The sequence below is a fragment of the Microcaecilia unicolor genome, chromosome 14 (genome assembly GCF_901765095.1).
Source record: "Microcaecilia unicolor chromosome 14, aMicUni1.1, whole genome shotgun sequence".
NCBI classification, from domain to species: domain Eukaryota; kingdom Metazoa; phylum Chordata; class Amphibia; order Gymnophiona; family Siphonopidae; genus Microcaecilia; species Microcaecilia unicolor.
In genome coordinates, this window is record NC_044044.1 from 13,615,112 (window position 1) to 13,627,175 (window position 12,064).

Sequence of the window (12,064 nt, forward strand, 5' to 3'; positions counted from 1 at the left end):
TATATATTTTCAGATTGTTGTGTTTGGATTGATTCATGGATTCTGAACTGCTCTCTTACCTCTGTGTCCCTCTCTCAGGTTTCATGGTTCACTTTATTTGATATACTGTCATGGATACATGCCATCATAGAGGTTTACAATTTGAATACTACTCAAGGTCTCTTAATTTCCTCCTAGAAAATCAGCTGACTTTTCTCTCATTTGCAGAGCTACTTGTTCCTATAATTTGCTATATTTCTGTCCTTCTGCTGACTTTCTAGTCCCTCCCTTCCCACCCACCCACCCCTAGACTAGCTCTCCCTATATAGGTAAACCAAAAGACAATTATCTTCAATAAACTCTCTGCTGGACAATCCTGCTCATTGATATCCCTTAGCATAGTGCACTTTCTCATGCTCGTTAATTGTATCAACATGACTTTCATTCAATGCAATATATTATTATTTATTGCATTTGTATCCCACATTTTCCCACCTTTTTGCGGGCTCAGTGTGGCTTACAATAAGGTATGAATAATAGAATTACATTTGTTACAACTTGGTTATGGATTACATTGTACAGAGTTGTGCGAGACATTCGAATATCATTAGGAATATAACAATGGGACACCAACATAAAAACATTGGAAGGAGACAATGGGAAGCTAAAAGGGCAGTGTTAGACACAAAGACATATGGTGTACATAATTCCGTGAATAAATGTATGATTGACTGGATTACGGGATGAGGGAGCAGAAGTGGATATATGTTGTGCCTTAGTCCTAAGGCAAACCATGTGGCACCTTAGAGCTTAAGATTAAATCAAAAATCTCAAGAATGAATTGGTTGCAATTAAGGAAGCATTCAGGACTACCCAATTCCCAGCCAATGTACCACCACTGCCACAAAGAATAAAGCAACAGAGGAATACATACAGTAGGTCACAGTAGGCACAGGTAAATTACGACCTGTGTTACAGAGGCATTCCCTCTTCTAACCTTTGCCCCTATATAATTCCTTTGCTGCACTGGAGCTTTTTGATGCTCAGAAAAGAAGTACTGAGGTGGAGCCAGAGGCAAGAAATGTAACTCAATCCAAAGGACATCCCTAAAACAATGACAGATTGGCTCAAAGCAGAAAGTTTTTACAGCTAGGAGATTCCATTATAAGAGGCAGTAACTTAGGAACAAAGTTCAAGGATCTCAACCTAGTGAAATGCCTTCCAGGATCCTCTGCTACCAGAAGAACCAACCAAATACTGAATGTGGTCCGAGACTTCAAGATCTCAATATGTATACTTTGGAAGAAAGGTGAGAGAGGGGAGATATGATAGAGACATTTAAATTCTTATGTGGCATAAATGCACAGGAGGTGAGTCTCTTTCAATTGAAAAGAACCTCTGGAACAAGGGGGCATAGGATGAAGGTGAAAAAGGATAGATTCAGAAGTAACCTGAGGAAATACTTCTTCATGGAAAGGATGGTGAGTTTGTGGAATGGCCTCCTGGTGGAAGTGGTGGAGATGAAAACAGTATCTGAATTCAAGAAAGCTTGGGACAAGTACATAGAACCTCTAAGGGAGTGATAGGGAGAATAGATGGACAGGCCATATGGTCTTTATCTGCCTATACTTTTCTATGACATGGGATACAATATACTACCTTTTGGTGGTTTTTGCGTCTACATTCAAAGTGGTTTATATAGTATATGCAGGTACTTATTTGTACCTGGGGCAATGGAGGGTTAGGTGACTTGCCCAGAGTCACAAGGAGCTGCAGTGGGAATTGAACCCAGTCCCCTAGGATCAAAGTCTGCTGTATTAACCAGTAGGCTACTACTCCACTCACTCCAACTTAAGCGCTTAACCAAGTCCAGGGTTTGGTTAAATATTGGCACAGTGAGTCTTGTGATTCTAGGTGACCTGTTAACTGGGTCATCCTAGGGGAGACAACTTCCAAGGGCCTTGAGTTACTGCAGTAGCACCACCCATAATATCTGACATTATTTGGAAGTATAAATGGGCCACATACAGCAGTGATGCACTCAGCAGAGATATAAGAGATACAGTTCCCTTCGCCACACATCTCCATATATCTCTGGGAGGAGAAACGCTACTCTGGTTAAATCACTCTGGGTCTTGCTCTCCCTAAGGTTAGACTGCCTCTTGAGGTCTCTTTCAGCTCTATCCTTCTATGATAGTGGATCAACTCTTGAGGTCTCTTCCAGCACTATCTTTCGGTAATTCCTATAATTTCTTGAGCTATTACCTTACCCTGGCACCAATGTACTGTCCCAGTCCATGTGGAAAGGTGATGCTAGCCAGCACCAAGGCCACAAAAGCAGCATACAGGATCTTACTGTATAAAGACAAAGTAAACATACATTAAAGATCATTTCTGGGAAAAGACTTCTTTTATGAACTGCATTTCAGCAGTGCACCACTATGGCATGATGCCATTTTGTCTTTAGTGTTTTACTTATGGCTCTCTTGTAAAGAGACCCATCTAATGGTATGAGATAAGCATAGAAGCCAATGATAGGAGCTGCTAAATTCAACACAAATTACCCCTCCCTGAACACAGTGAAGAAATTTGCTCAATATCGGGGGTGCTCGAGCATGTATAACACCACAGAGGTGGCGCCTGGATAAACTGCATATACATGTAACATCTTATGAACTCTAGAAGGAAGCTCCTTTTGGCACAATGCAAATAATATGGTGATCATTAACAGTAAATTTGAGAGACTGAGGAGATACAAACTACAAAATTCCATTTTGAATGATCAGTAGAGGGCCATCTCTGGACCAGCAGGTTCCAGTCCCAACTGAGACTCAATTTTCGCAAATCAAACAAGAGCTAGATCTTTATGCCCACAGAAATGTGTCATCTGTACGCCCGGTGAGACTTGATGGACAGCACTCACTAGTTCATCATGAAGTGATTGATCTTTTTGTGTTTCTGCAGGAAGATGAGCATGTTGCGGTGACAGAAGAGGTACAGGCAGCAGAGGCAACCACAGATGATCCTGTGAAGGCAAGAGGCAAAGCAGAAAAAACGTAACAAGGATCTAGTGCCCTACAAGAGTGATCAATGCTTGTTTTTTTTCACACACAGAGATCCTTCTGCTTTTGATTAGTAACTCTAGACTCAGTTTCAAGTTTTATTTAAAATTTGATATACCACCCATGGGAGTAACCACCTGAGCAGTTTACAATGCAAATTTATAAATACTCCAGAACAAAGACGCAAGGAAGTCAGCGGTAGCAGATTTATGCTGACTGTGAAATGCCTTTAAAACCCGAGTCCCTGAAGAAATATTTTTGAAACCCGCGGCGTCGGACGTCTTCATAGAGGGGGAGGCTATTGAACAAACTTTTAAGATAAGTGCATGCAAATTTATTTTTTACACTCACAGTGGGGCTATTGTTAAACAGGTGTATTGAGTATCATTATCACCTGATCAGCACATATATATATATGAAATAAAAATACTAAAAAGAATTACCTGATGAAAAAAGTGCTGAACCACCGGGCAGTGAAATTGTTACTTGCCGTATGAGTGGAAAAGTCTGAGGGTATTCACATAAAAATCTTTTTGTGATATATATATTATAATTTTCAGTAGCCTCGACTGTGTATTTGTGTATGGACATTTTGAGTTTTGGCAATTATAATCCTGGTTGGGATAGTCAGTATTGTATATTATTTACCAGTGATTGAAGGATTTTTTTTGTATTGGTCATAAGAAAAACATGACCAAGTAAAGTCGTCCAAGTGCTCGTCAGGGATGCCCTTTTTTTTCCATTATAGGACAAGGATGTCCATGTGTTAGGCACGCCCAAGTCCCACCTTCGCTACACCTCCAATACGCCCCCTTGAACTTTGGCCATCCCTGCGACAGAAAGCAGTTGGGGACGTCCAAAATGTGGACTGATTTGGATGACCCTGTGAGAAGGCTGCCCATCTTCCAATTTGTGTCGAAAGATGGGCGTCCTTCTCTTTCAAAAATTAGCCCATTAGATTCCAACCTGAAGATCCGGAAAGATGGTATTGAGAACTGGATCTCAAAGACTGCACAGGTCTGGATTATTCATTTACTGTCAAACAATTGCATATACAACCCCCCTACAATATTGTGCGCTATTTAACTGGCCAGAATGGCTGCTGATTGGTTAAATATCGCTTAACTGGCTCTCCCCTGCTGAACATTCCTGGTTAACGGTTATAGTTTGTGATATAACAAGCTATCCAACAATGTTTAAAGAAAGTTTAATTGGCCACCTGAAACCACAGAATATCTTTGGCTACTTTTAAGATAACTGGCTAAATCTGAATATTGACTTAGCCGGTTATCTCAAAACCGCCCAAAAATAAACCGTATATTCAATGCTGGTCACTGGAAAAAACCTGGCACTTAATATCCGGGCTCAGCACTAACTCTGCTAATAATCTTCCATTCTCCAACAGCCTGAACCTCAAATGCCAAGATAAACAATGTACTTTTAATAAAACTTTGAATTTTTAAAACTGATATTTCAGCATGAATAGATTTTTGTAAATTATTCCACAATGAAGGTGCTAACCATGCAAAAGCATGAGTATGTGTGGATTTCTATCGTGCACTGGCGGCATGAGGGAGAACTGTTCTGAAATCCTGAAGAGACCTCAGGGTTCTTGTAGGAGTATAAGGGATGGTGAGACTGCTCACATATGAAGGAGTTCTATCGTGGTATGCCCTATGGGCAATTGTAAGAATTTTAAAATGGATTTTATAGTGAAATTTAAAAAATAGAGCAGTGATATGGCCATACTTTCAGAACTCTCAAAGTTGCTTTCTGTATCGTTTGCAGACGTTTGATGTTATAGTGCGATGTTCCTACATTAACCAAGTTGCCACAATCAAGACAAGAAATTAACAAAGATTTAAGTAGGATATGTAATTCCACTTCATTAAAAAATATTTTATCGATCTTAATTGCAAGACAGAAAAACTATGATATCTGTTCAGCAAAATATAATTTATAATGAAAAACAATACTTAAATAGCAAAAGCTTTCCACAATAGGTATAGGCCTTCTAAATAAAATAGGGGTGATACAAGGATTTTATTTTTGTTACATTTGTACCCTGCGCTTTCCCACTCATGGCAGGCTCAATGCGGCTTACATGGGGCAATGGAGGGTTAAGTGACTTGCCCAGAGTCACAAGGAGCTGCCTGTGCCTGATGTGGGAATCGAACTCAGTTCCTCAGTTCCCCAGAACCAAAGTCCACCACCCTAACCACTAGGCCACTCCTCCACTGTTGCTACTCTTTGAGATTCTACGTGGAATGTTGCTATTCCACTAGAAGTCGGCCCTTGCAGATCACCAATGTGGCCGTGCAGGCTTCTGCTTCTGTGAGTCTGACAGACGTCAGACTCACAGAAACAGAAGCCTGTGCAGCCTTCTACATGGAATGTTGCTAGTGGAATAGCAACATTCCATGTAGAATCTCCAATAGTAGCAACATTCCACGTAGAATCTCCAATAGTAGCAACATTCCATGTAGAATCTCCAATAGTATCTATTTTATTTTTGTTACATTTGTATCCCGCGCTTTCCCACTCATGGCAGGCTCAATGCGGCTTACATGGGGCAATGGAGGGTTAAGTGACTTGCCCAGAATCTTCGTTTCCTGTTATCCAACAGGCTATAGTTTTGTCTACATTTAGGGCCAGACCATGATCATTAAGCCATTAAGCAATGGACTCTAGAAATGTCTGAAGTTTAGTTAAATCAAGTGTACTTGAAGAGACCTTATAAACTAGTAAGATATCATCTTGCCTCTTGAATTGGTATGTTGGTAATGGTTGTTTGCATACAAAATGCATGAATATACTCTTATTTTGCATTGAAACTAATTTTTCAAACCCTTATGATGACTTATTTCCAAATCCAAAGTAATAATTTATTGATGGGTCCTGACAGACCGTATGTCACCTTCCTTCTTTCAAAGATGTTTGTGTTGTATTCCGCAGATGTAACATTAGACTCACCCCAGAATTGCATAGGAGAGGTACTCAGGGATATCAAAAGGGAACTCAACACTCCAGTTTGTGTGGAAGAGGACAGCAACCGTTTCTGAGAAAAAGATAAGGAAAAGCTTCCTTCACTATCTGGATGATTTGCATAGGGGCAACTGGCCTGAAAACATATATATCTGGATAAGAAGACACTTTTGCAAGGGAAGATCCCTGATAAGCACCAAATCAGAGGTCTTGCAGGATAACAGAAAAGGTTGCCCACCTTTTTCCTGGTTCACCACTGCCAGCAGTCGGAACATGAGGGCAGCACACGTGGCTGCGAAGAAACCCCTCCAGTAATTGCGGACAGCAAAGTGTGTGGCAGTGGTTTCCACACTAAACAGGACCCCTGTGGAATTTGGGAAAAGACACATGAGATTTCTATAGACAAGGCTGGCTCTACCATTGAGGGCCCGATGCACAAAGCTTACCTTGCTAGCAACATCTGATTTAGACTGGTTCTAGCCAGTTTAACATTCACATTATTCAGTGAATAATATATTTATTTATTGGGATTTATTAACCGCATTTATGAAGAGATTCACTCAAGGTGTTGTACAGCAGGTACAGTTTAACATAAAACTTACAATTTTGTTAACAGAATAACAATAGTAAAATAACCAAGAATAAACATAAATACAGTAAATGAGGTAAACTTGAAAACAGTAAATTGAAATCTAATAACAGAATTACCGTGAAACAGTATCAAATATATACACATTTAACAGCACTGGAATTCAAATACCAGAGATGTAATACAATGTTAGCATAATACTAATGATGCACCTAATATGCATCATTAGAATATTCAACTAGCATAGATATGATGCTAAAGAGTTTCTACAATATGGCTTACCATATAGCTGAGGGACCAAGATCAGATATATGATGGGAACAAGATGCGTAATGCACAAAGGGGTTCCTCATCTATCTTACCGTTCGCGGTAGCAGCCAATGATAATCTTATGCAAATGTATTACAACGAGCTGATTAGTATTAAAATGAGTATTCCAAGCAATGCACAGCCATTCTGAGTGATACACAGAAAGAAATGCCTACTTTTAACGTGTGAAATTTTCTGGGAGGTCTGGAGCTGTCATAGCATGACAATGATTTCTTGATGAAGCAGTCTGCTGTCATATTTTAATAGCATTTGCACATGTGTGTTAAATATGCTATGCGCATGTGTCCTGCACGTAAGAGCACTGTGAAAAAGTTGTCATGGAACAAAAAAAAGGCTGAAGCATGTTGTGGAGACACATCCACGGCACCCACAGCTAGAAATAAAAAAGCTACTCATGCCTTTCATACATGCTAATATAAACAATAAAACCCCCGGGGTGTGAAAGTTGTTGTGGGACCTACAAAAAGAAACTCTAAAAAAGTTGTCATGGAACTCGCTGAAGCACGTTGTGGAGGCGCATCCACGGCACACACATTGTAGCTTTTTTTCTCTCCGGCATGTGTATAGCATCAATGCTTAGCGAGTGACTGTTCTACACATGTACTAGGCACTTTCCCTACTGAGCTGCTTGCTGAAATTGCGTGACAGCTCATTTGCATGTGATTTCCTTTGAGCATCATTCACTATTTTGAAATCAGTAACTTCAACCGTGGATCTAAACGCACACGGTTTTTAACAGCGACTTTTGAGCATCGGCCACACAATGACTCTGTTCCTTGCACATGATCCCACTTTTCTGCTCTGCTTTTCAGCCCCCTAATGACTTATGCAAATGAGACCTTGCAATGAGTCTCTCTGCACAGGCCCTGCATCCCCCTCAGGCCATTCTTGTTTACAGGTGCCTCCAGCATAAGGAATCAAAAATCTTGACATGGATACATTATATTGGTTTAGGCTCCCTGTAAGGAGGGGGAAACAGTTAATAGCTGCAGAGACATCTGCTGGTAGGGAAACATTTCTAAAGAAGCTTCTCTACCAACTCTTCAGCATATAAGGACACCTCAGTTTTCTTGAGGCAGGAGAGGTGCATATCACAAACCTGTTAAAATGCATTCTTTTACACGGTAGTATGAGAAAAGTCCATTGTTAATACAATGATAAGATTCACCCTGTTCTATAACTCGCCAGCAAAAATTATGGTGCAGAAATGAGAGAGCTTCTCTTTTGCCCAAAATGTGAGATTTTAAGACTACAGAAGTCTCTTTTTGAGATGATGGGAGGAACTGTGCAAATTGCAAACTCAAGTACATTATCATCATAGGAGAGTTTCTATAGTGATCCTTTAAAATCTATCACAACCTGCAAAAACCCCTGTTCAGGACTGTTTGACCACCAGAACCTGTTCCCCTGGAGAGACTTCAGAACTCCTTCTGCAGAGTCCTTGGGCCTAACAAGTTCAATGGACAGAATCCTAACCTGGGAATGGAACCCAGGGTCCAACCCTATAAATCATGTATCTTTAGGCAAAGAAAGTCAAGATATTTTACCTCCAACAGGGGCAACAAAGCAGCAGGCTACTCCCACAGCTGCTCCTGCAATCAGCATCTCATACTTTCTGCTTGGGTTCTAGGTACAAAATGGAAAATGTTGACCATGAAACCATTCATGATGAAGGCCTAAAAAATTGTTCTACTGTTTCTATCCCTTGGTGCCATACTGCTCACGCCTTCCTTCCCTTTTCCATTACAGGATTTCTCATTTAACTGTTGGTGATAATCATTGTGGCCTTTGAAGCAGATACAGAAGACAGAGGGGGGTGATACAGAGGGGCATAATTGAATGGGGCTGGCCATCTCTATGGGCGGCCATCTCCGGGGCCAGCTCCGTAAATGGGCGGAGCCAACCGTATTTTCGATAATACGGTTGGGGCCGGCCAAATCTCGACATAAATGTTGAGATTGCCGGGTTTGAGATGGCCGGCTTCGGTTTTCACCCATAATGGAAACCGAAGCCGGCCATCTCAGACCCGGCCAAATCCAAGCTGGACAATTACCTTGCATTAGAGCCATGCGCTAAAGCTAAGTGCACGATTTCCTAAAGCATGCATAATGCAAACGTTTTATTCCCCAATCTAGTAAGCAAACAGCATCCAAACAGACCAAGCACACAAACCCCTGGATTCTATAGAGTATGCCTAGAGATCCACGCTGATTCTATAACAATGCACGTAACTTAACAAGCTAATGAGCGCTGATAACAGCAATAATGAGCACTAATTGGCGCTGATTAGAATTTAGGCACAGAAGTCGCTAAGCGCATTCTGTAATGTGCGCCAAACTTCTAACACATACAGGTAACAAGGGGCATGGTTATGGGAGAGGAAATGTGCGTTCCATGGCCATTCCAAAATTTATGCACCTAGTTATAGAATATAGCCCAGTGTGTCTAAATCTACGCCACGTTTTCATTGGTATAAATGGACGCGCCTAGATTTAGGCGCTGAAATATCAACTAAGTGCATTCTAAATCTAAGCACCGATTATAGAATACTAGTGGAACCATGCCCGTTTCCTCAACAATGAAACGGGCCCTAGGAAGGCTGTCATGTAAGGTTTTTTTTTTCTCTCTACCCTGCCCTCTCCTCCATGTCCAGCAATTCTTCCCTCCCCTCCCCTCCATGTCCAGTGATTCTCCTCTTCCCTGCCCTCCCATCAGTGACCCGCGATTCTCTCCTCTACTGTCCTCCCATCCCATCCATGTCCATCAATTCTCCTCTGCCCTGCCCTCCCCTTCCTCCCTCGATGTCCCGCGATTCTCTCCTCCCCTCGATTTGTACCTGAACGTTCTCTGGCTGGCTGGCGCTGACTTCCGTTCCATTTGTAACATCCCTCCTGACGTCAGCTCGCCTCCAGCGTTCCCTTCCCTTTCACTGTTCCACCCTCTGACGTCATTACGTCTCAACGCGAGGGCGGGACAGTGAGGGGGAATGGAACGCTGGAGGCTGGCTGACGTCAGGAGATGTTACGAACCCAGGCAGCCAGACATGGAAAGTTGGAGGTGCAAATTATTATATAGGATGCTTAGTCGGCACTGATTTCAGCGCAGATTTTTTTAGGCACCATATATAGAATCTCCCACAAAATGTGCTCTAGCATGGAAAAACACACTGGATGCATGCTGACCACCACCGGCGTTATTCCCAGATATTCAACGCTAGGCCAAGTCCGGCCTTCGGCACTGAACATCCAATGTTTGCGGAGCAGTCTAACACATGGCCAGTTAACTTGATATTGAGAACTTAACCAGCCATGGGTTGCCGCATAAAGATAGGACTGTGTTTTATGTGGTCCCATTTATGTCGTTACCCTGAATATCAAGCAGGCAAACTCAGCGAAGGTGACAGTAAAGATGATGAAAAACAGTCCAATGGACTCAGTGAGTTCACATCAGAAGTTTTATTCACAAAAAGCAGTGGACTCGACACAAATCGTGTTTCGACCACAGAGGCCTGCCTCAGGAGTCCCTGTAGTGCGTTAGCAATAGATTTCTGAGCGCGGTACAAAGTCAGGAGACAGCGCACCTAATAACTGATGTGAAAAAACAAGAGCGTTCACAGCCAATGTCACCACAAATGTACAGCTCAGAAAAAACCTGGTGTAAATCCTTGCGCCTAAATTAGGTACAAATCCCCGTTATTCTATAACAGCACACATAAATTCTTGGGTCACCCTGATCCGTCCATGATCCTCCCATTGCCGTGCCCCCTTTTCGGAACTGTGCGTAAATTTTATGTGTGGATTCACGTGACTAAAAATGTGCATGCCAATTTCAATTAAGGCCAATTAGTGCCGATCATTGATTAGCACCTAATAATTGGTGCTAATTGGCTAATTAATCAATTAAATTGCACATACAATTAATTTGCACGTGCAATTTTAAGCACCATTTATAGAATTTCAGGGAATATGTATTGTATATTTTTTTCTGTTGATATTATCTATTGCCTTGCCCAGATTGATCTTGTTGGGCACCGCCTTAGGTGAAGAGATTATAATAAATAAATAAATGATGGGAAGAATCAGGCATGAAATCTTCATTAACTCTGCAACGGAAGAACAGCTCAGCTTTAATTCTTCCTCCAGCCTTGCGTTGTGCTCAGCCTTTTTGTGTTCTGCACATTTCTCTGCATCTGTGCTAAATGGGCGAATAGCTTCATTGGTGTGGATTTAAATGTGCTGTGTGTTCATGTCTACCCAAGGCTTCACACACGGTTAGCTCATTTGTAAAACTCATTCCTACTGAAGGCACCCACAAAATTGTTTGTAAAAGCCAAGCTAATCTGTGTGCAAAACCTAGTGTGCTTTACTGCATCAGCACCTGAGTGGGGAGATGAACAGAGTACAGAAAAGTAGATTTTTTTCTTACCTCTTTAGTACCAGCAAATTTGACCATGATCTTCCCTAGGAGGGTGGCCAGGATCGTGGCCATGTGCACGAAGGGGCCCTTGCAGGAGAAGAAGGAAAAAAAGAAAAAGTTAGGAAGATACTGTCCATGTCCTTTCAGATACACAGGAGGATTCCTCCCATTCCTACATCCACAACTGAGAAGGTGGGAAGGAGGATTGCATGTACTTCACATTTGTACACAGCTAAGTGTTTCTAGCAGGCAGGGTAGGATTAACACCTTGGTAATCGCATGCCTCATCACATTAGTACACAGCTAAGGCCCCCCCGATGCTCAGAACTCCCACAGTAAGTCAACAGCACAGAAACTATACTGCTGGAACAGCGCAGAAAATTAGCTCGCCATTCTTTGAGTGAAAAAATATTTCCACTTATTTCATTGAGTGTTCCCTGGTCTTTGTACTTTTAGAAAGAGCGAAAAATCGATTCACTTCTACTCGTTCTACACCACTCAGGATTTTGTAGACCTCAAATCATATCTCCCCTCATCCGTCTCTTTTCCAAGCTGAAGAGCCCTAACCTCTTTAGCTTTTCCTCACATGAGAGGCGTCCCATGGGTGGTCAGGGGTGTACCAAGCAACGAAGTACAAAGAATACTGTCATTTATACGCCTGGCAATACTTAGGAGCGAACATTTACACCAGCCTTTCAGCTGT

At 41.8% G+C, this 12,064-nt stretch overlaps 1 protein-coding gene across 1 annotated transcript in view; it reads right to left on the reverse strand.

Moving 5' to 3' along the window:
* The window catches only part of LOC115456984 (chloride channel protein ClC-Kb-like), a 68,788-nt gene that overhangs the window by 38,226 nt on the left and 18,498 nt on the right, over positions 1 to 12,064 (reverse strand). Inside the window, exons 5-10 of the mRNA XM_030186411.1 lie at positions 11,371 to 11,448; positions 8,493 to 8,571; positions 6,265 to 6,390; positions 6,015 to 6,099; positions 2,903 to 3,004; positions 2,250 to 2,334 (exon numbers count right to left, since the gene is read on the reverse strand). Of these exons, the coding sequence (XP_030042271.1) occupies positions 2,250 to 2,334; positions 2,903 to 3,004; positions 6,015 to 6,099; positions 6,265 to 6,390; positions 8,493 to 8,571; positions 11,371 to 11,448 (555 nt within the window). The remainder of the gene's footprint in view (positions 1 to 2,249; positions 2,335 to 2,902; positions 3,005 to 6,014; positions 6,100 to 6,264; positions 6,391 to 8,492; positions 8,572 to 11,370; positions 11,449 to 12,064) is intronic.